This window comes from Choloepus didactylus, chromosome 13 (genome assembly GCF_015220235.1).
Source record: "Choloepus didactylus isolate mChoDid1 chromosome 13, mChoDid1.pri, whole genome shotgun sequence".
Classification (NCBI taxonomy): domain Eukaryota; kingdom Metazoa; phylum Chordata; class Mammalia; order Pilosa; family Megalonychidae; genus Choloepus; species Choloepus didactylus.
This window is the reverse complement of record NC_051319.1, coordinates 36917801-36943907: the sequence shown is the minus strand read 5'-3', so window position 1 is coordinate 36943907 and position 26107 is coordinate 36917801. Positions and strand designations below refer to the sequence as shown.

The window sequence follows — 26107 nt, the reverse complement described above, 5'->3', positions numbered from 1 at the left end:
CATTTTGACCTACAAAAATGGCAGTTTCCTATGGTTCAAACTAATACACTGTAGGTGCACAAATATAACAATCCTAGTTAAAGAACTGTAGTAATACTCCACCTTCTAAAAAAGTGATAGCTGTTAAACAGAGAGGGTGGAGGGTTCCTAAAGATCAGTGTTTAACAGAGTCAAAAGCACCTGGGAGCGAGGAGTTAACTCCCTCTTCTTCCAAACCGAGCAAGGGCAGAAGAAGGGGCAAGGACACAGCTCAAGGAATGAGGCAGCTTTACCAGGAGGCAGTAAGTAAAAACCGTGCCCCAGGGCAAATCAGTAGCAGTGGGAAAGGGCAGGAGAGGACAGCCAAGAATAGCAACAATCAACATCACCAGGCATCTTCAAAAGGAACGCTGTGTATGGTGTCTGTGCATATGTACTATACATACTAACCACGTACATACATAAATATTTAATATATAAAAAATAAAGTGCTTTCTAACAGGTCCCCATGCAGGGACATTATAAAACATTTCACAAAACGGCAAAACAAAATCAATACAATCAAAGAACACTACATCCAACATATGTGAAAACAGCCAAACACAGTATGTACAGTCTGGTGGGTGTCCCAGGACAAACATCCTGTCATATACATGGTATATACATACATACTCTTATCTTTTGCTCAATATATTATGACAATATATATTTTAAAATTTTGTTATAGACAAAAAATAAAAAGCAAAACAAAAGACAACCCCTACAAAAACACAATAAGGATCAAGCATGTGAGTCCTAGACTGATAGACACGCTGCTGCCTCCACGGGGTGTCTCACTGCCACTGATGGGGAAAATGTGCCAGCGTTCTTTCCTCGGGTGCAGCGCCTCCATGTCCCCCAAGGCACTGTGGGCTGCGGCGGTAAAGTTGGCATCACCAGTGGTGAGCAGGTCGAAGACGCAAGACTGGAAATAGATGTCCTTCACTGGCATCTTCTCGTGGCACTGAGTGTTGGCAGTCTCCAGTGTGTAGCCGGGCCAGGCCTGTGCCAAGGAGGTGCGAGGCAGGGTGTGCCCCAGGATGGCAGACACCTGGCCCTGCCCGTCATCAATGCGTTCGCTCTGGGGGCAGCCGTTCACACACAGCTGCAGGTCCTGGCTTTCCTCGTAGGACATGGCCAGGTCTTCGGGCATACGGATGGCGAGGGTCAGGTAGCGACCCAGCTGCCGCACAAACACTGTGGTCCCTATGTAGCGGGCATGCATCTCCACATAGCGGCCACTCTCCCTCTCCACAATTCGGAGGCTCTTGGCCTCGCCATCCCCACCACTGGTGGTGCCATCCACAAAGGCGGCCGGCAGGTCATCTGTCACAGCTTGGTACACTTTCTGATCTGTACACTCAGGGTGGGCCTTGAAGATGATAGTGATCTGTGGGAAGGGACACATACGAAAGGTTAACAGGATGGGAAGGAAAACAAAATGGTGCTTCACTCTGTAGCAAGAGTTCACCTCCATTTTGGAGATGGATGGCTTAAGACAGAACCTCTATAGATGCAACACATTTGCTCCTGCCTCACAAATGAGTGGTGTCACTTTTAGGGAAAATAAACAGTATTTCAAATTAAAATTTAACACAAACACAGGGAATGTGCATTGAAATTTTTTTTTTTCTCCTTTACTTTCTTTTTTTTTTTTTTTTTTAAATATTTTTTATTGTGAACTTTAACATATATACATAACAGTTATAACTTTCAAAGTATTATTTAACAAGTAGAGAACAAATTTCAAAGAATGTCATGGGTCAGAATTCCACAACTTTAGTTATTTCCATTATTGTAAAATATAACATACATACAGAAAGATTTTAACTTTAGATGCATAGCTCAGTAAGCAGTTATATAGGTAATTTCAATCCTTTACTTTCTTAAGGCAGAGACAGTATTGCTATTGGGAAGGCAATTTTTAAGATTAATTTATACTTAGTCTCCTTCTAAAAACAGATGAACTGTGGTACAGCTCAGAGATAAAAAGATTCCTTTCTAAATTATGCTGAACCTCTAAGGGGTTTACTTAACAGTGACCCTACCAGAACTTTGCTTTCTAAAAAGATTCTTCATTGGACTATAAAACCCATATCCATGACTCATCATTACAAACTTAAGATACATCCTCAGAGCAGAAGCAGAGCGTTGAGGAGTGGGCATCCCAGCAACAGCTACTGCTTGTGTGACTCAGGAGAGATTTCTCTAAGTCCCTTAATCAAATGTTTCACAACACTGGCTAATCCCCGGATAGAGAAATCACTTGGCAAATATAGCTCCCAAGCACTGGCAGGGAATAAAGACCCTAAACCTACTTACAGCAAATGCTTTCCCCAAAAGGCACCATGACCTTTTAACTCCTCAGATCGTTTTCTATCCAACTCTCAATTCTCTACATTAGCAAGCAGACACTTCACGGAGGAAAAAAAAACAACAAAAAACATCTGCTGCTAATACAAAAGCCTCCCCTTAATGAACTCATTTTCTTTCCTACAGAATCCTTTAATTTGGAACAGTTATTAAAAAAAAGAACCTTCGCACATCTTTGCCTCCACGTGGCCAACATTTCTCTGGTACAGGTGATGGAAGGAAGATAAGTATGAAGAGACAGGGGCTTCTGTGTCACACAAAATGGGAAAACTGTCCCAAAGGAACAATGGCAGTATTCCGAGATTTGTGTTATTTTCAGTAACTGAGGTAACAGTTTATTTCTTTCTTCCCTATTAAAAAGAAAGGATAAGGTGACTTCAGTCGAACAGGAAGGTGGACAAGCTAAACATGCCATGAATTACTCTGGATGGAGGAAACTTTCCACCTCCTGCAAGGGAACTAATCAAAAACAATAGACCCTTGTTAAAAAGGCTAGAAAATGAGCCCCCCAGCCCCCACTTCACCCCCACACTCTCTCACTGAGTCTTCAACACCACCCTCAAGACATGTCTGAAGTTTTTTTCCCCAACTCGGCCAGCATTTGCTCACACTATTTAATTCCACATGTTCCCACTGGTGTTACTTGACTGGAATTTTCCAGCCATTTCATTTTATTTCAGCCAGTTATAAAGCCAGATCTGAACCAGCTGCACTGCAGCAACTGGTTAAATTCATATCCGTTGTTTGCAGCTGCAACCAAAAGCCAGACAATATACTATGAAAATGCTGGGGTTTCTCCCTCCCTAATTACCTTGAGCCACAATTTAATTTCACTGCCAACCTTCTCACATTTCAACACCTTCTTACTAACCCAAAGGAAGTGTACCAGAGATGATTCCAGGAAATTTGTTGTGCATCCAACCATAGGACCTTCCAGAATGAAGGGGGTTTTGAGCTAGTTATCTAATGGGACTATAAAACAGATTTATTTGGTTAATCTAAAGTTATTTTGACAAGTACTTTTCTTAAGGCAAATTTGGATCCCTTGGAGATGAGAAGATTAATTCCAGTAAATTCTGCACCTGAAAAAGTCATAACAACACAGATACCTAAAATAAGAGTTAGTAATTGACTTCATATAATTGCTATCCTCATTCTCAACTATAACATTCGTGTTCTCAAAGTTTAAACAAACTCTTCTACAACAGCTAAGTCATTTCCTTCTAGTCTAACAAACCTCAAATTTAAACCAACTTGGCATTATTTGCAAAAGCTAAGTACTTTTTTGTTCACCTAAGGAAAAACAAAGAGGAATTAGTTTGGTTGGGACCACAAAGCAGAGATATCCAATTCCAAGTAAGTTTCCAAAAAAGCAAGCAAGGGCCAATAATAGGAGTGGAATAGTTCCACTTGTCTTACTAAGTCTGTTTTTTTCATTACGCACACAAATTCCAACTCAGGAAATCAGGAGGCATTTCAAACACCTCACACGCTGCCTGTGACAAGTAACGCTAAACTCCCACATATCTAGAAGACGATGCCTGCACTAGCATATACACCAAAATATTACAATATCCAGAACAGATTTTTGTCTGTTTTTCCAATTTCCTAGCTTCCTTTGAGACACTGAAGCCAGTATTTCTCTTGTTGTTTCCCTATTGGACAAGTTTATCTCACAAGAATTACCCCTTGAAGAAGATGCTGAGGATAATGAATCAATCCCAAAACATGAGCAGGAGTTTCCTGAGTGGTCCTCTGTAGTTTAAGCATATACTGAACAAGCACCAAGAAATACGATCAATGTAAACGCAGAAGGCACAGGGTCACATTTTCACATGACTTAAGTTTTGTAATGTAGTTTCATTCCCCCTAACAATCACAATGCACTTAAAAAGCAAGCACTGAGGCCACAAAAGGCCAGAAATCCATTTTCAGATTCTGTCTTCCTCCTTGGACAAACAAAACTTATTCATTCCTAATAATTCTTACTTTTTAAGACATTTGAAATTTAATTGGAAATTTCAAACTTTTTATATTTCCAACTGGCAGCTATCAGAGCATAGGAATAGAATTTTCAGAATTGTCTGAACAGCTCTCCAAACAGATAATTTTAAAACACCAGCTATGCAGCTTGCTCCCCACCCCCAATGAACTGATCTATATGCTGTAATAACTCAATTTGGCACATTTGTTCTATGCCACACCATTTATTATTGATGGATGGCATTTCTGTGCATTTAAAACATCAATGCCTTTTGTTAAACCTCCCCCACCCAGTCCCTCTCAACCTCCACCTTAGACAAACTACTCCAGTTCTCCTCATTCATTTTTAATGCTTCACTCCCTGTGATCTTTACCTCCCACAAGGTCTATTAGGAAGAGAAAGACAGCAGCTACAAATCAACCTTTCCACACCAGAAACGCAACACGGACTTAAGGTTTGCTAGGAAATACCAATCTAAGAGGTGTCTGCCTCTCCTTTACACCTGGAATAAAATAAATATATTAAATGCAAACAATGTAGCCAGATAGGAGTCCCCCAGCGCCACCCCCCCACCTGTTTTGCCAAGAGAGATAGAGATCTTCCCAAGGTACCACAGTCTGGCAAAGTGCTGAGCATAGGTTTTAAAACAGCAGAATTCCCCAAAGGCTGTGCACTTAACTACTTGTGCTTATTGTATTTCGGAAGAAATATTTATCGGTGTTTAATCAGGCCATTTGGCACTGCCAGGGTAGGATCTTACAGGAATCTTTAAATACCAGCAACGGCTTTTAGAGCAAGAAACTCAACATTTCTTGGCTTCAGATGGCCTAGCAAACTAAACTGAAACAGCCATCGAAATTAGTTTGGAACATAATTTGTATACGTACCTGGTTAAAATTCTGCTTGTGACAAGGAAACTAAAATGAATTTTAGTTCATATAATTAGCTGATTTGTCTGCATCATATCTTCTGGGTGCAATTATAAGGTTAAAAAAAAATCAGACTCTAAGAGAGAAAAAGAGAACACTGTGCTCATGGGTCCCTTTTCCTCTTATACATATAAGTGGCATACAGCCTCAACAATCAGTACACCACAGCGAACAAAAAAGGAACCATTCCCGCAAGAGCACATGGTTCTCCAGCCCTTAACAAACAAACAAAAAGCCCAATATTTAACTTCTGAAAGTCATTTTTTTCTAACTGTTGAGAAGGCAGAGCCTTAGGAGAACCTGCAGCAACAAAAGGAAGTGGAGGTCTGTGAAGGTACCTTCCCAGACTGTCTTCCCTGGTCTCAAGTCCTCCTTACCTTCCGGGGTAACCCAGAAGTGTGGTTTTGGGGCTGAAGCAGAGCAACTGTCCTTTGGTTATACTTGACTGGGGAGAACTGTGTGTCTCTTCCTTTTGTGGGGCAGTAAAAGAAGCATATTCACCTAGAATAACTTTCTGTCTGAACAATTTCATGCAAATCTCAGGAGGGTGTTCATATGCAATATATTTAAGAGAAGATGTTGAGCTGGCAAATACCTGATGTCATTGATAATTTTCCTGAAAAATTATGGAAGAAGAACCTGTTAGGAAGCTGTGAGCTCAATAAACTGGAATATGATTTTGTAACTACTCTTCAACCTGTATATGAATATCAACCTATAGGGAGGCCCATTCAAGACTTTGGGCTAGGACAAAGTATAAAACTAGGATAATACATGTGTTTAAGAGGCGGGTGGCAGATTAAAAAACTTACTTTAGACCCCTTGTAGGGTCAGAATGAAACTAAGAATCTAATACCTTCAAAAGAGAGATCAAAATAGATTTCTCTAGGCTCGAGTATCCACAGATCCCTGTATTAGAGCACTTCCAGGATCTGGAGAAAATGAATGGATCAGTATTACTCTTCAATGTTGCCCTAGGTGATACATGCAGGGACAGGGGCTGCCTTGGCTGCTGGTAGGGTAGTTGGCAGCAGCTGGATAAAGAAACCAAACCAGGAGGGGGAGGACACCCACAGCTGGAGGCTGCTAGGGTGGTCCGGGGAAGAAGCATTAAGCTCGGTGGCTGGAAAAAGCATACGCAAGTGGAAGGGAAGCAGGCCCAGGGACGACACATAAAAGGAACAGGCACAAAACACAAAATTCCAAAGAGTAATTTCTGCACACTTAAAATACGGAAGGCTGGAAGCATGGATAGGCTCCGAGAGAGGGCAATTGTCCATTGTCCATGTGGAGACCTCTCTGCTGAGCCTTAGGCCCTCTGCGTCTCAGCCCCCCGGCACACACCCGGGGGAGCTTCTCCCTCAACGCATTTGTTTGCTGTGCTCAGACCACATTAGGAAGAGGCCGGCGGATGTAGCACTTCCTGTGCTTCTAGTTGTGAAGATAGGCAAGTGTGGACAGTATTACAGGCCTAGGCTGCCACTGTGCTTCAAACAGAGGCTAAAAATATTTTGAAAGGTTAGAGCCAGGCCCAGAGGCAGGAACTCTAGGGGCAGAATCTGCCCCAGCAGGTCTTGCCTTCAGGCCCCCCTCTCCTAAAGGGGATGGGGGCAGATCGGAGGCCCCAGCGGTGACCTACACATGCTCTGGGCGTAGTTTCAGCACAGCTGTTCCCAAACCCAATGGGGAACAGGGGATTAGGAAATCACAGCCACTTTGATCATTTTTCAGCTTTGGGAGGTAAGCAAAAAAAAAGGCCACACTGTCTTCTTCACAAAACACTCACACTCTTCCACCCCTCGATTTAGTTTCAAGTCCCAGGCCTAAAAAAAAAGCCCTTGAGAAATCAGGAAGGCAGTCAGAAGCAGTGACCATACAGTCCCAGAAGTCAGTTAACTAGAATGCCAGAAAACAATATCCTTCTGTTTTCATTTCCTTGGGCAGGGAAAGGGCACAATATCAATACCATGTAAGTGCGTTCATGTATACACGTGCACACACACATCTTTAAGTGGAAAGATTAAATCCTGACCTATTTCAGGAGCAATGCAGAGCAGATGAGAAGTTAGTGTTTAAGTGCTGTCATATCAATTCTACCTACAGTATACATAATATGTTCCAACATGAAAGAACCCCAACAGAATTAGCCAAATGTTCTTTCGGCTCCAAGTCTTAAAACAACCAGCTAACTGGGGCATAAAGAACTTCTCTCTCCACAGAATCAGTTTCACCCCAAATTCTTTCTAGACCCAACAGAAATGTGTTTTCATTACAAGGCTGTCCAATTAAATTCTGTATCTCAGATGTATGTTACCAATTCTTTTTAGTTACCTTTTACTGACAAGTTGAGCAATTTAAAGAATCCTAAAGTTACCCCACCCACAAGAAGACAAAATTCAAAACAGTGGAAGAGCAAGTTCTACTGCAGTCAAAACAAATAAAGACAAAATGGATATGGAAGCATTTTTCATTGTTCAACACTGTAGGTGACTCTCATGCCACATTCCGTACAAGCAGAAACTGTTTGGTTAGCATTAAATGAAGCCAACAAAAAAAGTGCCAACCATCCAATGTTTCCTTCTCATACCCTCCTTCTCAAAATGTTGACTGAAAAAGAATTTAAACAGGGGTGGGCAGAAGGGTGGGTGAAGAGGAGAGGGGAGAAACATTTGGAAATGAGACAGAAAAACAAGTAACAGAAGAGGAGAGGGGAGAAACATTTGGAAATGAGACAGAAAAACAAGTAACAAGTTCTAACTCTTAGCTGTGTATTAGACTTGGCCTTTTGCCTCTGGTTTAAACTACGAAGGAGTGTGGATTTGTTTTAAAGCAGTAGAGACCCACCGCACCCTCACCGAATCCTGCCTGGTGCGGGCAGATGTTGGGTTAATGTCACTTACAAACAGGGGATCTGGAAGGCCCCTACTCCTTCACTTCAGGGATGGAGTGTGCAGCACAGTCAGGAAGATTTAAAATGGAAGGAGTAAGATGATACTCAGATACTAACTATGTGCAGTTTTTGGACTATTTCTACTAGCATCTTCTATGTTTCTTCATTCAAGAGAACGGTAAGACTTGGTAAAAGACTGATTATCCAGAGTATTTTAAAGAATACACAAGGTGGACTTCATTTTACAGAATGACCTTTCACACTTACAGGTACATCATACAGTTAATAATTTCTCTTTCTGTTTTCTTTTCCCACATACAGTTGGAGGAAATCCTTTTACCTCCAGGCAATTTGCTGAAATGATATGAAGCAAATTTGGATAGTTCCTGGGCCTCAGACCTTATAATCCAGTACAAACAAGAGCTCTGCAGGAAGCAGGAAAGAACAAATAAGAACACTACCACCTGGAACTGACTGCCTTCTCTTCTTCTAGAGACTATTCTTTAACGTATTAACACTGCTTTTACAATAAATATATAAATATAAATAAATAAATAAATAATAAAACTCAGTGTGTAAGAGTATCGAATAAATACTTTAAAAAATTCTAGAAATACCTTTCGTATTAAATCAAAGAACAGCAACCTTTCAAAAGTGGGCACCAGAGTTCTATACCCTGCTTGGTTGTATGAGGGGGAGGAATTAAGGATGTAGGTGAGGGGCCACCTTGACTGTGGGAAGTGGAAACAGACACTAAATGCCAGGAGTAAAAAGAGTGATTTGTGAAAGCAAAGGGCAAGTAGGGGGAGGTGTCTCAGGTGTGTGCCCTGGGTGACAGCCTGGGACAGGCCTTTTCAGCAGCCAATCTCTCTGGTCCTTCGGGACACTCATGTCAATCTGCTAAGTAACAGCGCTTGGAACCAGCCCCGGCGTGATGTGCGTATGTTCTAAATGAAATCTGGAAAATGGCTGCTTTTATACATATACCCCACACTTCCCCACCTACTGCTGCAAATTTCAGTCATGTACTTAGACTGAGGTAGAGATTACATCCACCTCTGTTATCTCCCACATATAGCGAGCCCTTTAATACGCAGTCATTCAAATGTAGCACCAAACTAATGGTACATTTTATCAGAGAAACTATTACAATGAGCAGGAAACTATAATTGCAAACTTCTTTCCCATCTGTTCCCCAATATGTTACAAAATGTTGGCACCTTTGTAAAGCAAGGTGAATCATGATAAGGAGTGAATTTCAAAGAGACAGCAAGAATTATCCATATAATATAAGAGTTACAACCATAGTAAACATAAAGAGCTATCTCAGAATTTAGGGATTAGTTACAAAGTATTTGCAAGACAATTTGTACTCTCTGGAAGGAAAAGCCTCAATGTCACTGCTTGGGGAGGTACCATATTCCCAAAGAAAGTACACGTGTCCTTCCTGTAACAACATCGCATGCAAGAGAAGTGTCCAAATTCTCCAAACACAACCTGCTGATGGGAGGAAGGAGCATCTTCCTTAGATCATAAAAATAAGAATCATCAACTGTGCAGCTTACACCTTTACATTCTCTGTAAAGATACTAAAAACATGGGTTGCAAAAACTTGGCTACAAAAAAAAAAATGTACTAAAGCCTGGGACTTTGATCCAGAGGCATGCTTAAAATGACAGTTGTAAAGCCTTTGCAATATATGTGAATCTGTCTCTGATTTTGTAACCAACAGAGAATGACCCAGAATCCCGGTTTACAGGCCTATGTGCTATTGTGGAACAATAACTACATGATAAAGAGCATTGGAAAGGAGAAATTGACCCAACTTACACTATAGGAAGAGGCCACAAGCAAATAGTGTTTATCAAGCAGGAAAACCTTGGATCATACATTTTGAGGAAGACATTAGGCAAGAACATACCTAATCAACTAAGTCTTTCTGCATGTCGAGTATCATCAACTAGTGGAAATTTTCCAGTTTCCAAGAAAGTAGCTTGTCTATATGGTAAGCGAACCCACAGGCTTTGGACAGGTGCTGAGTGCTACTGCCCATGCGACTGGAGCGAGTTGGTGGCCCATGGCTAGGAAAGGGGCAGCAGCAAGCAGAACATACAAGGCACTAAGATACCCACTTGCTTTGCCAACAGTCACCTGGTTTGGTCAAGCTCAAGAAACATATCCCTTTCCCAAATCCAAAATGCCCTATGGTAAGTCACCTCTCACTAAAAGGTGAAGCACAGAGAAGTCTGTAGCAGAAAACCTGTAAAAGGACCTTTTGTCCTCGCTAACCTTCCCTTCCACTTTTTTATTTTGTTTTCCTGAGACTAAAGGATAGGCTAAGAGAGCTGGAGTGATGAAAGGTGATATGATTACATTAAAATAAAAGAAAAATCAAAGCAAAGGTATTCAAATCATTTGTAAAAATAATTTTTAAAAATATTGCCATTGTTAGGTATGCAATTTAATAATAAATGCATTCCTAAATTTTTCTGGGGAAAAGGAATCATTTTAAATGCATTTGGTGCAGTGTGATTTTAATCTATATCACTAGGAATACATTTGTAAAAGTGCAGAACCCTTTCATAAAATAAATAATTTAGTCCTAAATCACCTTCTGTAATTATGGCATATATAAATCCTTATTGAATTCATTTAGACAGAGAAACATGGAAACATGGGATGAGACTGAAAGGATGGCAAGGACAATATGGAATAGAAGATACAAAAGTCACACATCCCAACAAGCAGATGAATGACCTGGTTTATTCCAAGGGAGAGCTAGTGGCATGTGTTCTCTCCGTAGCCTATATGGTATGGGCTACTTCCTGTCCCCAAAATAAAATCTGCTCCCGTGTAGCTCATGCTGCGAGTTCCAAGCCCATCCTCCTCATCTCACTTTCCCCCAGTGGCCGCAGCAGCGTCTCACAGCCATAAGTGAGGAAGCTGGCCCAGAGCTGAGGTGGATCTCAGCAGAAGTGTGTGGCTGAGCCAGAAGGCCCTGCAGCGCCCCGGTGGAGACGAAAAACCAGCCCAATTGTCCTGTTTAGCAGCACACCAGCCTGGGAAGGTGGCCCATTGCCAGCAGACTCCCCTGAAGAGAGGGGGCCTAACAGACTGGTGGAGGCTCTTAATAAAACAAAGGACCCTCAGCAAGCGTACCTGCGCACACCATGACTAACTGGAAAACAAGCCTTATGCCTCCCAGGGCAGGAGAGAAGGGAGTGGTGGAGGAGAGGCCCAAAAGACAAGGAGAGATGAGGCAACAGCACCCAGCACTGCAGGCCTATAGGCCCTATGCTCACTGTTTGCAACGCAGAAAAAGGAAAAGTCTTAGCTAATCAACGGCCCCATTTTCTGACTTCATTTTCTTTCATTCCATTGTTTAGTTTATTCCCGTTTTGTCTTTTTGTGATGAGGGAAAACAGGGTACTTAGGGCCAAGCAGAACTCAAAAAGATAGGCTTGAAGATGGCTTGCTCAAGAAGCCAGGGATAGGCCAGGTTCCCAGGACTGAGGGGTTGCTGTAGGGGTCCCACTGGGTAAAGTACCCCAGGTCCAGTCCCTCAGTTCAGTTCTGAAGGCGGTGAAATCAATGGACATTTAAATAGAGCAATTTCACCACAGGTGACCAGTCTCTACTATATTATGGGTCAGTCTTTAAATCTAGGAACATTGAGCACATGGGTCATTATCTGGAATGTACAGTGCTGGCTTTTTAAATAGCTGGACATCAGTAAAGCTGGGACTCACACACAATAACTTTTAAAAGAAATTGTTTTTTTAAAGGATTGCAGTAGTTACCAAGGGAAAAAAATCAGATTTTATGTGGAATTTATTTCATTCTTACTATTTGCCTAATACTGTTTTTATTTTTATAACCATTATTTTTGTTATTGCTTTAGGGCCTTTTAAAGGTTTTATTTTGGTTCTGGGTAGGTAAAAGGAAATTGTCTTGCATGATTTTACCACTACAGGTCATACGAACATTGAAATAGGCCTTCAACAATAACCTTCCAGATGCTTTGGGGCTTTGGAGAGAGTTACAAAAAGGTGGAGGGGAAAAACAACAACAACTAGCATTCGCAAAGCCAGAGAGTAAATTGTTGCTGAACAGCATAGTCATCAGATGTGGGGAAAAACCTGCCAATAGTGCAACTAAAGACCAAGCATTCTTTCTGTCCACTTGAATTATGTCTGAGGACGTTTCTCCCCCTTGTTTTTGGAACGGGTAAAACCTTTGATTCCCACCAGCAACAGGGATAGAATACTGTTATACTCTTCATTTACATTTGCTAAATGACAGATTCACCAGAATTGAATTGAAATGATATAAGGTAACTAGTTCTCCCCCAAACATTTTTTACTGTAATCAGTAAAAAGTATAGAATTTTGAAAGGTCCAATAACAAACAGAAGTTATGTGACTGGATGGATGGCATGGAAGACACAACTTTAGGCTTGTGAAAAGAACCAATATTTTCCCATGCACTCAGCACTTATTAATCTCAATAGTTCTCTTTGAACATTACCCCTCCAAGTCCTCAAGTATTTGCACAATCAAGTGATGACTTTCTCTATTCTCATTCCCAAGGGAACTGTCTTCTTGAATTTCTGGTGTTATGTTTTCCCAAAGACTATTTCCAGGTTTTATGTGCCCTTACACTCCCTGGCAGTGATGGCCATTTGGCTGTGGTTTGTCTTATAAATTTATAATTATGTAACTTGATAATGTACCTTATAGCAAATACATATTCTGATATACACACAGGAAAAATTACTTGTATACATATAAAAGCAAGAGAAAAAAGTTTATTTTGAGATGTAGGATTCAGTAAGGCAAAAGGCAAGTTTGGACTTTTACTAGGAGTTGAAGTGTAAATATTTTGGCAGTCCCCAAAGACTCTTCTTTGTTCAGAGCAATGATTTCTAATTTCAGTTTGTGACACTCCAGGGTGTATCCAGATACCTCCCAAGGTATTATAAAATTCCCTCCACAAAATGCCAAGTAAAATCATTTAAATTTACTTAAAAAAAATATGGCACACATTTGGAGGCAAAGGAGGGTGCTGGAATCAAAGGAACAGTCATACTATTTCAAAAAGCTTCATCTTTAGCAATAATATTTTAATCTAAACCAGCTTATGAATAGATATAATGAATAAAGGAAATTAAACAAGATGAGATGGTCTGTGTATGTGATTTTTTGGTTGGAGTTAGTTACCTGAGACACTAATTTTATGGGAAACCCTTTTTGACATCTTTATTTGCTAATGACAAAATTAGAACTGACTGGCAATTGGGAGCCCAGTTCCTAGCCTCTCTCTACCTAAGTGCACTAAGACACTGGTACCTTAAAGGAGGGAGGCTTTGAGGATCTCTGCCCAGTATCAGTTTCTTTAAAACACCTGTCCCCCTCCCTGGACCACAGACACTAACTAGCTAGGCAGGGTAGGTTTAACTTAATTTTGTCAGCTTTTCCCTCTGCCTCTGGGCTGAGGTCCTGTGGGTTAAACATCACTGCTCTGCAAAATTCAATGCAAATTCTTTGGTCACCATGAAGTTAGTAACTAAAACACCACTGTGGATTTGCCATTGGGAAGCTGGCTTACAGACATGACATTTTTACTATACCTTCCAAATTTCCAATAAAACTCAGGTTATTGCCTTAGGCTTCACAGCGTTTATTCAGAATACCCACTTCAGTCAGTCTGATAAATGTGAACACAGATTTCTTCAAGACGACTAACACACACAAGAACTCAAAAAGGACATCACTGATAAAAGTACACATTTTTTTGTTAAACAGCCCTTTTTCCCTAAAGAACGCAATTTCGCTGTTTACTTCTTACTCTTCATGTCACTGCCTATTTAAATTTAGACCCACATTTTAGAAAGCCATAGAATTCTAGTGAAAAACTCCTTACAAAATAATTTTTATTTAAGCCTTCATTGACCATGTTAATTGCTTTCCAAGAAAAAAAAAAGGTTCCGTTTAAACTAGATCTTTAGCAATATGCTTCAACATTGTCTAAAGAATCAAATACCTGGAAGTTATAAGTGAGAAGAGGAAAATGGAAAAAAAAAAGTTTATCTTGCCTTATTTGTAGCAGTAGCACTGGATCCAGGGACCACGGGCACGTTTGTCACTTGAACCGAAAGAAAATTATTATCTATAAGTGGCCAGGCCCCTTCCACTTTGCACGTTTGAAAGTGATCCTTGAATGTTCTAAGGTGAGGATCTCCAAACAAGCCACAAAAAAGGTAACTGGGAGGGTTTGGGTCCCCTCCCTTGTGTTCTCTGGCTCCTGCATGGCTGTGATAGTTACAAGGGTCATGGGTCACTTCAGGGTTGGTAGAAGATGTGGGTCCATCCTTGGAACAGTTCCTCTGGCTCATGAGGTCACTGATACCCAAGACAGCAGAATGGTAGACCAGGTTGCCTCGGCAAGCTTTTGAAGTTCGCTGGGTACAGCCAGCATAAGCACGCAGGGCCTTGCAAAACTCAGAGTCAAAGCCATCAATGGCAGAGTTCAGGTGTGAAGTCAGGGACACAAAGTCCGTGGTGCATTTCTGGATTCGACACTGGGCTGGCTGTTGGCAGTCACCTATGGGAAAGAAGAGACCGAACATTTTTAAACGCTTCAAAACTTCCTGAGCTATATGAGAAAATGGCATTCTCCTCTGGAAACTGTTTGTTCTACTTCATATACTCCTATTTTAAGAAGGCCTTCAGAAATAGGGTTGCATTGTGCTCTGGGGAAAAAAACTACAGCAGTTAGTTGACTTAAAACTTCATAGTGTTGGCCGTTGTGAGTGAATGAGTTTAGTTTAGTGTTCTTAGGTTTACATTACAAGGGAATGGTAATATCAACTTTTATTTGTTCATAGATTTTGAGAAAGATCCTTCTAAGGCCAAACTGAAGATGTAAAATTGTTTTGATTTTGAAAACTACATAAGTAAAGTAATTGCTTCGGAAAGCACTATATACTACAAACCACAATTAAAGCCTCCACACCTAGGAAAGGGAAATCCTAAATTACAGCATGATTAGACTATTTTTATCCAATTCTAGTATTACTATGGGGTAAGATTATTAAGAAAAACCAGATAATGAGTTATTCTGTACTTCCTGAGGCATGTTTATGAACATGTTGTATATAAACTGCCATCTATAACTTCTGGTTTCTACAAAGTGTAATACTCTATTAAAAAAAAAAAGCAAGTGTTCCACTTGACCAAACTATGTATTGACTTCTCCTTTAATATCCTTCCCCATCGCCCTAGGATCCCAGCCCCAAAGCATATCACAAGTAAAACAAACATACAGCACAGTGAAATTAGTGCAGCAGAAACAGATGATTCCAACTACCTATATATTTTTTTCAGAAACGTAACTAGAGAACTTTAAGACACTGAATTCTCAGAGTGAATATAAACCTTATTTCCCCCCTCAAAGCAAGTCATATAAATTTAATGAGTTAAAAGCGAATCTAAAATGAAGTAATGAAAAATATTGTTTTCCTATTTTAAAAATCAATTTCCAAATGATGCTTTACCACTAGCTTCTCATGTAAAAATTTATAAAATTTCGAGTGCAAAAAAAAAACAAAAAGCAAAAAAAAAAAAACACCAAGAACTGCCAAAATTATACCATCATAGACTCCAATTTAATAGTCTCTTCCATAAGGTGAGAACCATAGACTTATTCCAAAGAAAAATACTTTTCTTTATCATCAACCTTAAATTTAAAGAAATAAACCATAACACCTATTTGTGTTAGTTAAAAATTCTTTACAGGTCTTAAAGCTGGGAGGAAGCCTCTTAATGTCTTCAAGTCTTAGAGTCCTCACATGAGAAATGGGGAAGCTGTTCTAAGATGAACTATGTGACTGTTTCCAGCCACAAAATATCTTATAATTCATATTCTAGATGAGGGGAATTAAAAAAACAAAATAGAACAGCTTTAGGAGAGTATTATTAAATACATAATTATTGCAAGATGTGGGTTCAGCAAACTTCAGAATATATCAAGATTTAGGACTTCATCTGATAAAAACTTAAAACTGACCCTAATGTTCCTTAAAAAGATACTGTAATCTTTTCAGTAGTAACTGCTTTTAAATGTGAATTAAATAGCCTGTAATCTCCGTTTCTGGCCTCAGTTGGAAGAAAAGGGTGAGGGGTGTCAAGCTCTTAAATCACCCCCCCCCATTTTTAAATTTCAAAGACCAAAGGGGAAAAATATTGTAGTCTAGATTTGGTTTTCATTTTAACCTGAGTAGAAGAGATTAAAATATTTTAATATTTTAGAGCTATGGATTTACAGCAATCACTAAACCACACTTAAAGAAAAGAATCATGGAAGTGTCTTCACATGTTTGACTGATTTTATGTTTGCTCATTCCAAAGTTGGCCAAAGCAGCTCAAGAATTTATCGAGTTCCTCTCTCCAAAGAAGACCAAATTATTTCAAGCTATTTTTACTCAAAATAACATAAAATAAAATAACCAAAAGGAGTTAAAGCCATTTCACAGATGGAAAAAACAAGGCAAAGGGATATTAAAGGCCTCATCGTGGTTGGATTCTACACAGCTGAAAACAAGCCCCCAAAATGGTGCCTCGTCTCTACTCCCGTTTTCCTTCCTCCACAGGTCCTGTTTACCTTAAATTCCTTACTTGGACAACAGTATTTGATAGCTGAAGAAAAAGACTTTAACTACTGTATTTTTTTTTTTTTTCTTTTTAAATCATACAGCAAGCAAGGAAATACAAATGGGAGCCAAAATCACTCAGTAATGAACCGCTCTTAGACTACAAATAAATGACAGCACAAGAACTTTCCGCTAAACTTGCAGTGCCTATTTGTTCTTTTTATGGTCTATAAAATCTATCCGAGCATACATTTACTTATAATTATTTCAAAGAGTCATAAAATATCAAAAGTAAGAACAGCATGGAAATGCAGATGCAACTATTCAGAAGGGAAAAGAAGCAGAACTCAGATCCCCAGCTCCTTTTTTGGTCCTTTTTTACCCCCCACTGTTCCTTTTTTCATAGCAGGTAAGTGCTGATTACTTTAAAAATCTCACATAAAACAGAACTCCTTGGGTTCTTTTGTTTTGGATATGATTTCTAACAGTGTTTTGATATAGAGATTATGGGAAGAAGGTGGGTGAACTGGAGAGAAAGTGCTGTTTGGGTCAGCAGTTTAACCCCTAAGGCAGGCTCCTGTATGATGACTAACTTGCAGCACATACACAGAAATACCCAAGCTTCATGAATTTATAATGAAAATGCACATTATGCCTGTTATAGGCGGTAAAGTAAACCTCCTGTCAAAATGCCAAGGCAATGCAGAGCAGAAATAATCTCAAGGATGTAGCCAAGAAAGCCATGAAGTGTATAGTAAGCAATAATTCCTATATTGTTATCTCCATTCAGGAATTGCAGAGGTTTGCTTAAAACAACAACAACAAAAGTAAATAAAGGCACTCTTTTTATTCCCCAAGTGCACACTTCAGAATTTGCAGTTATACACTTCTCTATTTTGCAGATCATCTGTGATTGGTGGTTAAATATTTTCACTTCAGTTAATGGAAGTGCTAATGGATTTGTGAGCTCTTGCTAGAGATTTAAGACACAGAGGCCTCACCACTCAAGGCAGTGTTCCTGGATGCCAGGACTGCACGTGTGAGTTTGCAGCACAATCATCAGTTTATAATAAAAGAAACGAGATATGCAAAAGCTGAATTAAGCAAAATGCAGAACCATATGGGTGCTGAGACATATGACATGGATCCAGGCATAAAACATATGGTAGTCCATCTGCAAAAAGCACTCCGCTAGGCTCCCAGCTTTGAGGAGAAACAACCCCTGCATTTCAATAGCATGCTCTTCAAAGAAATCTCTGAAAAGGAGCCCTCTTTTTCTATAACCCAAGATTAATTGCTTCACTCCAATAGGTTGTCCACAGAAATCACTCACCAAAGCAACCTTAGGTTGACTCTCATGGAGACATGAGTGAGGACACATTAAGATACTGACAGGAGTTTCAAATTCCAAATTCTTGGACTAAGGCACCTCAGTTTTCTGAATCTTGAAACCAACTTTTTATGACTTTCATTGGCCAGCAAAGAAATCATCAAGAACCACATTCCAATCCTGTCACGGGACCCTATGGCAACCATGGGAAATTATCCAAACAGCCAAGAGGGATACAGTCTGCCTAATACTTCAACTTTCAATTCATGAAACCAACACTGACAATATGGACACACATTTTTCACACAAAGCACTCCTGATACTGATATACCTTTAGACATGCCAGGAAAAATTTTCCATTTAACTTTAAGTAGATTGACATTATTTTCTAGGATTTTAAAAATCACTGATTAAAAACGTTAATCATTCTGTAACTTGCTATTTCGCTTTTTATTAAGGATTCAATCTATATTTCCCCAAAGTGAGTGTTAAAATGCAGCTGTTACAAAACAATGCAAAGTAAAAGCAAAGGAAATTAAGTCTCCTCAAATGCCACGTGTTTTATTTTTTTCCCATTCCTTAAAAGACTTCCCTGATATTTAGCACTGGCTGGTATGACTTAGTAAATAAATAAAAATTACTCCCACATTTGGGTGGCATTGAAGTTCAGGACTGCAGATCAGAGAGTTCTGACTCTCAAAAAATACAGAACAAAAAGACCACGAAAGAAAAGAAACCTATCTAATGCTCTAATTGTTTTAGGATCAACAGGTATTTCCCCTTTCAATTTCGGCATTAAAAAATTCGTCTATGCAAATTCCTAAGAAAAAAAAAAAAAAAGTAGTGTTTATTTGTAACGAGTGTCCTAGGTCTGAACGGAACGATTTTTAAAAAAGAAAAATGGGAGGTCCCACATACTAGAAGGCTCATCTGTAAGCTTACTTCGCTAAGAACAGATTCCACACTGCTGCTTCCACAGGAAAAGCACCTACTTTCAGAAAGACACCCATTTCTGTCAACCTCTCCCACACCCCTCAAGCAACCCGAAAACACGCGGCAAGCCACAAAGCACGAGTTTTGCCAAAGAGGTTGGAAGTAGAATTAAAAGCAGCTTTTGCAAATACGGAGGAAATCCCTATTAGAAACTTTCAGTTACTTCGAGATTAACCCGCAGGTTTTAAAACTCTGGTTAAAATCTTTCCATCTGGTGCGATTCCTTCGCCTCACCGCTACCCTCCCATCCTCCCTCCCCCAACTTCAGAGAAGCAGCACAAGGCTCCTTGTCTCAACTCCGAGGCGGCGGCGGAAACCTGATCTGACCCTGACTTTCAGTAAACACCAATGCAGAGAGCAATAAAGCATCCGGAACATTTGTCTCGGGCGCACAGCCCCCGTCGCCCCCGCTCGCTAAATCTTTGATAAGCGGCTGCTGAAGGGGAGATTTATCAACGGTCCGTGCCAAAGGCGGGCGGGCGGACGCGCGGAGGGGAAGGGCCTCCTTCCGCGCCCCGGACGCACCGTGAGCACGGCGGGTGTGTGCTTGCTGCCGCCGCGCCCTGAACTCCGCGAAGGTGCGTGTCAGGGGCTCAAGAGGCCTTCTCTGTCGCGCCACGCCGCCCTTCCGCCCCAGCGAACGCCTTCAGGACTAGGGGCTGTCTGGGAACAAAGCGCTCGGACCTAAGGCTGGCTCCTCGCGCGCGTGCTTCGTACCTGCGTGGAGCAGCCCGAGGCTGAGCAGCAGCAGCAGCAGCAAAGCCAGGGGCGGCGGGCAGAGCCGGGGGCGGCGCCGCTGCTCAGCCCCAGTGGCGGAGGCGGAGGCGGTGGCGACGGCGGCGCAGGAAGGTGCTGCTCTCAAGCCCATGCCCGTCCATGCAGGTCTCGTGGGCTCCGGCGAGGGCGGCGGCGCGGGCGCCGTGAAGGGTCCGGGGCCGTGGCTGCGGCATGGGCCGGAGGGCGCGTCTCGCTTCTTCTTTTTCCTCCTTCAGGCCCGCGTCGGAGACGGGCCGCAGCCACCACCACAGCAAGCAGCGCGCCGCGGGCGGAGCAAGTCGGCGGCGGCAACAAGGCGCAGCAGCATCGCGGCGGCCAGCGAGGCGAAAGGGGCGGGAGAGAAGACACAAAGATCGTAAACGAGTGTCGAACTCAGCCGCGAGCGTGCGGGCGCCCCGGCCAGCGTGGACGCCGCCGGCGTGGAAAGAAGCGCGCCCAACCCTAGCGAGCAGCCGCCGGCAGCTCGGGTGTCTCTACGCGGAGTCCCCCTCGGTCAGTCAATCTCGGTCCTGTACTGCCGCCCCACCCCGCGTGGCGCCCGCCAATCCACGCTGCCCCCGCCTCCTGCTACCTCCTGCCTCCCACCCCATTGGGTGCGAGCGCGCGTCCGCCGGGGCCCGCCGACCACTCGCAGGGCCCGAAATGTCCGCCCCTGCGCCTCCTCCCGCCTGTTCAGTGTAATTCGCGTTTCTCGGCCTCCGACTGCGGATCCCGTCTGCAGCGCCCGGCCTAGCCTCGCTCACTGCCTCTCCCTCCTCCTCTCTGCTCTTCACCTCCTTCCGCGATTTACTGTTTCTTCGCGCCCAATAGAAACAGACGCCTGCAACTCGCCCTTGCCCTCATTACAAAAGAATCAGCCTTTGGCCTTCCCTTCTATTGCTGTGATTGGGATCAACTTCCCTCCAAGTTTTTTTTTTAATTATTATTACTTCCCTTCCCACGCCCCGCCCCATCCCGTTCTAGATCCTTGAAGGAAGGGGTCACTTTTACCCAGCACCTTATGGCAGGTCCCTTCGCAGCCAATCACATCTGCTGAACGGCGTTGGAGCCTGTTGCGGTCGCTTTGTAAAACCAGGGCAGAGTCACATTGGAAATCTGAATGTGACCCGCTGTTCGGGGCAGATCGGATGGGCTGGGAAGGTACCCGCGAGTCTTGGCTCCAGAGTTCTTGTTTCTTTGATATTTGCCTTCATGAAAGCAGCGGGGAGGGGTCTGAAACTGGGCGAATTTCAACATGTTAGGTTGCTGTGTAATTAGATTAATGAGGGCGGTGGGTTTTTACGCAGTGTAGAGAAATTATGTGACGGTTTGTTGTTACTCAGTGGCTTTTCCACAAATTTCTACATTTCTGTTAGCAGATTAATTCAAGGACAGATCACTTCCTACTTTTTGGAAGGGTCCAAAAATGAGGGAAAAGACAATTGCCTGCTAGGAAAGAGGCTGCTAAGTGGAGAAAGAGAAAAGCAGTTATGAGACTGATGATAGGGTCCAATTTGGTTATCAGTAGGTGTGAAGTGATATCTAATCTCAAGAAGGGCCTGAAAGCTGGGAGCCACTTCACACTACCTCCCCACCCCCTTGGCCCTTCCTCTAACGACTAACGGCTGCCATTTTAAATCCACTTTGATCCTAAATCGCAGTTCGTCGGCTCTACCCGCCACATCACTCACAGTCTCCACTGGGGAGTTTCGTATCAACCACGGATGTGTTAATATTCCACATTTTACATTGTGTTAATCAATGGACCAGGAAAAATGGACGGCAAACCTTCGATCACAGCAGCTTACTCCTTTAGATACAATGTGAAATTACTCAGCTAGGCCCCTAATGACTATTTTTACTGTAACTCCTCATTGCTTACTTACTGCATACTGTGATGACTCAGGTAGTAAATATACTTTTTTTTTGCCTGAGATATAATCCAAACCTTTTTTATATCCATAATATGCTTAATAGCTTCAGAATTGCCCGGAGAAATGACTTTGTTCCTAAGGGGCATGGTTTTTAGATAATACCATGGACTAAATCCTGTTAGAGCAAAGATTTACTCTCGTGAAGTTACTGCATATAATCAATGAAATAAAGTTAATGGAATATTAGTAAACATCTTTAAAAAGTAATAAAAATATGAATACAGTGTTTTTCAAAGCATTTTGCTAATATAGTTTCTATTTCCTTAACTCAAGTTTTAATTCGACCCCTATGAAAGAAGCATCCCAACTTATTGATGATCCTTCAAAACATATAACCAAGAGTTAAGGATAAATAAATTCAGTTTGGTTTGGGTCTTTTCCCTCGTGACTATTTTTTTTCCTCCCTGCCCTCTAGCTCCCTCATCCCCACCCCAATATTGTTCCTGAATTATATGGGTGCTCTAGATTTTCCTATCAATAGAGGGCGTCCTCGAGTCACTGAAAATCTTGGTGTCATGAAACGGAACCGTTTTTAAGAGGAAAAACTTCATCTCTTTTAAGGTGCTTTATTGCTCCTCTGTTGTAAAATTTGACAAGCTAAGATTTATAAGCCTGACAAGTCACTTTTTATTGCCGCATAAGTGTTCAGCCGGCTAGAGGAAAATGCTAATTTTCACAATTAAATCTCAAGGTGGTTCCTATTTTCAAGTGTCAAGACATTAGGTCAGTTGACACACTCGCGGGGTAGAGTCGGACTGTTGGCGAGATCCGGAATCGGCTGGGGAAGCAAGAGAGGAGCTTGAGGTCATTCCTCAAGCTCGGGTGCTGTAGGTTAAGGAGGATTTTAGACTCTACCAAGAACAATCTGGGGAGGGGACTGGGATACAAACATAAAATCGATGACTTATAAAAGTTTTACATTTTAATTAGAAAAAAAAGTAGTGAACCGACGACTTTTGTAATTGACAAATCCACCCTGTTACTTGCCACTTGTACTCTTTCTCCCTTCATCTTTGTTTTCAGGAAGGAAAGATGAGACCAGAACAGGACATTTAGGGAACCCCACAAAGCATACGACTGTAGGAACGTGCAAGTGGGTAGAATTAAAATACATGCCAGAAACATTAACGGATCCTAAACAAGATGCGGATTATTTTCTTGAACCTATATGTGATGTCTTAGCTGTTCTGTTAATATATTTCCATTTCCAGAAACCCAGCAGGAGGGTCCCTGCTTAACACATCGCCGGGGGCAGAGGAGCCGGGAATCAGACCCGGGGTTCGATTTATGCAACCTGTCCTAGAGTAAGGGCTTCCCTGCTGCTCCCGCGTCCACGCTGTACGCAAAGCAGGCTGAAAATGCTGAGTCCTACAGCCCAGAGGCAAGCTGGTGGCTTGTACTTACATCATTTTTAACCCTTCCGCTCCTGGAGGGTGCTCGGCAGGATCAGGAGGCCCCCGAGCTCCAGAACAAGCAGGATCTGGGTGCGAGAGAAAACAGCCCGGAGTGAGCGCTGCGGCCCCAGAGGGAGAGCGCGCGGGGCGTGCGGGGTCTCATCACCCGCAAGAACAAAACCGCTCTCTGCTATCCCTACGGGCTGCAGCGCGGCTTGCACAGCTCAAAGCGGCAGGTGCAAAAAGCATTTGGGAGCCTCTTGCCAGCGCGCGGAGGTAATGCGCTTCCTGTCCATTTATCTCAGGAAACCAGCACGGCCTTCCCTTCGAAACAAAATTAACCTCTCATTAGCCAGCCACTCACTCCCAAGAAGGTCTTAAAAGCTTTACCAGCTCGCTAATGTATTTAGGCTTTTCTTCCAGGCAAACGCAGCGGCGGCCATCAAAGCGGGGGTTCCTCTGGGCTCTCCCGGGAGCCAAACGCCTACCTCTCCCTAGTCTCAAGTCTGGAAAACTCCAGCCAACTCGAGATCCCAGTTTGTGGTACTGGGAACACACGACACCCCTGAACGAACTTCACGCAGCTCTCTGAGAAGCCGCCACAAGTTCCCACCAATTTCACGGGCACCGCCTCATATCAAAACCTTAGTTGCACTGCCCTCAAGGAACGGGGAAGAGCACCCGAGAGAAACTTCAATGGCCAGCTGTGCCCGGGTCGTGGACGTTAATTGCCCTTGGGAGCGCTAGCCCTGTCCCAAGCGGGTGCGGGAAGCGTTGATGGGTAACATGAGGGCGGCTAAAGTTACGATCTAACGGGTACCAGGCGTGGAGAATCAAACGTGGTCCTGGGTCTGCAAGAGGCGCAAAGGGGACTTTTGGAACGCCGAGGCTTTCTCACCCTGGCCCCCCGCCGCCCAGAGGCTGGCAGATTTATACCACACAGGTGGATGGAGACCTTAACAAAACAGTCCCGGCCGCTGCCTGCCGCTCGCCCCCCACGTTTCCCTGGCCCACCGCAAACTTCAACAAAATAAACAACTCACCACAGGCATTCCCTTGTCTGCAGCGCGACGCTTGCCAGCTGGGAAAATAAGCCGCAAGCCACGCGGCCTGGACGCGGAGGGAGGGCAGTGCGGCGCCCGCCCCCTCCCCCGGGTGGGGGCAGTAGTGCCTGGGGGCTGCTGGGGGGAGACTCCGCGTCGGGAACCGCTCTATTGCCTCCCCGACTTTGGAGCGGGTGCCCGGCGAGGGGCTGCGCCTTTTCGGCTGGAGCGATCTCTCCGCCACCTAAAGAAGGGAGCGGTGAGGCAATTCCCTCAATCCCACCCTCGGCTGCCTCTAAGCTGATTTCTCCCACCACGGCCAAAGTACAAATCAAGATGGGGCTTCAACGCTCCCCCACCCTCAACCCCATCGGCCCTGGACCCCACCAGCGCCACACCGCCCCCTGCTGGCGCCACCGGAACGTTCCAGCGGTATCTGTGGAGTGGTGGTGTAAGGGCACCCGAGACCCCCGCCTCCAGGTCTCGTCTGAGGTCTTTCATTTCCCACCACGCCACCCGCCCCCAATCCTGCACAAAGACGCCTTTCACGCCGCCAGCGCCACCCTCTGCGTCGCCCTCCTGGCCCACCGTGCTGCCTTTGCCCACTCGCAGCCCAAACCCATTCCTAGCCAAAGATTGTGCCAGCCGTCGCCGGGGCAGGGCGGCAGCAGATGTTCCTGTTCGGCACCCCGGCATAGGCGACAGATGCGTTTCCCATCCCCTCGGTCCTCTCCCATACCTTCTCTAGCTGTCCTCCACCAGCAGCCACAAAATGCACCCTTTCCTCTCCATAAATGATCCTTGGGGCGGGGGAGGGGTGTGTATGTGTCTTCCTAGCGTGTCCACATATGGGAGGAGGGGACAGGAATGGTCCTCTGAGCTTTCGCTGAAATAAGGGACCTAGCAATTTTTTTTCCTGTCCACCTAAGGTGCCAAAGTGACTTGATTTTACAGCTTAAAAAAGCACATGAAAAAGGTTTGGGAAGAGCAAGGGGAGAGAGGGTTGAAAGAGACACGTAAGACTAAGGTGAGTGCTATAAAGACACGAATGTCTGAGGAATGACAGTCCCTTCGATTAGAGTGGAAGGCGTGGAGGGCGAGAAGGAAGCAATTAACTTTTTTCCCTATGATGGTGGTCCAAAGTTGAAAACAGGCATTGTAGAAATTCAGCAGCGGCTGTTCTGCGCGTTCAATGCCTGGGGCGAGCCTGCTGCTTCTCTGCTTTATCAAGGCAAAAATGTTCGAGCATCTTGACTCAGTTAACTCACTTCTTCCTTCCTTAGGAGTATCTCCGACCCTCTCCAGGTTTTCTTCACCTTCTCTCAGCACGTATAGTTTCTCAGTCTAACGCTAGAGGCAGCATAGCGTAGTACAAATAGGGTAAAGAGGGCAAGAGTGGGAATCCAGCGAGGTAAGACTAGCCCTGAATTTCTGGGAATGGGTTTTAGGCAACTGATTTAACCTCTTTGCACCTTGAGGTTCCTATCAGGAAAGGGTGTGCAAGGGGCAATGACCCGGCTCCTTTCGGTTCTGAAATTCTGTAACAATGAACGCTTCCCCACAACCTCGGCAGGTTCCCCTTTTAAAGTGGTTTCCCATCTTGCTTTATCTTCTCCAAGTGCCAGTCAAATTGAAATAAAACAGGAGATGTTTTCAGTCAGGTTAAAGTAAATTTAAAATATATTGAAACATGCTCTTTTTCCTACAGAGAATTAAAAAAAAAATAAAAAATTCAGCTCCTGGTCCAGGGAAACAAAGAATGTTAATGTCCCTGCTTGCTTTGCCTTTGAAAAGCCACTCCAACAATCAGCAG

At 43.3% G+C, this 26107-nt stretch overlaps 1 protein-coding gene across 1 annotated transcript; it reads right to left on the bottom strand.

Moving 5' to 3' along the window:
- Positions 1 to 433: 433 nt before the first annotated feature.
- On the bottom strand, positions 434 to 20441 carry RGMB (repulsive guidance molecule BMP co-receptor b). The gene is made up of 3 exons (XM_037801759.1): positions 19885 to 20441; positions 14289 to 14797; positions 434 to 1408 (listed from the first exon to the last, which is right to left on the bottom strand). The coding sequence occupies exons 1-3, from the start codon at positions 20033 to 20035 to the stop codon at positions 740 to 742; spliced, it is 1329 nt and encodes a 442-aa protein (XP_037657687.1). The 5' UTR covers positions 20036 to 20441; the 3' UTR covers positions 434 to 739.
- Positions 20442 to 26107: the final 5666 nt, after the last annotated feature.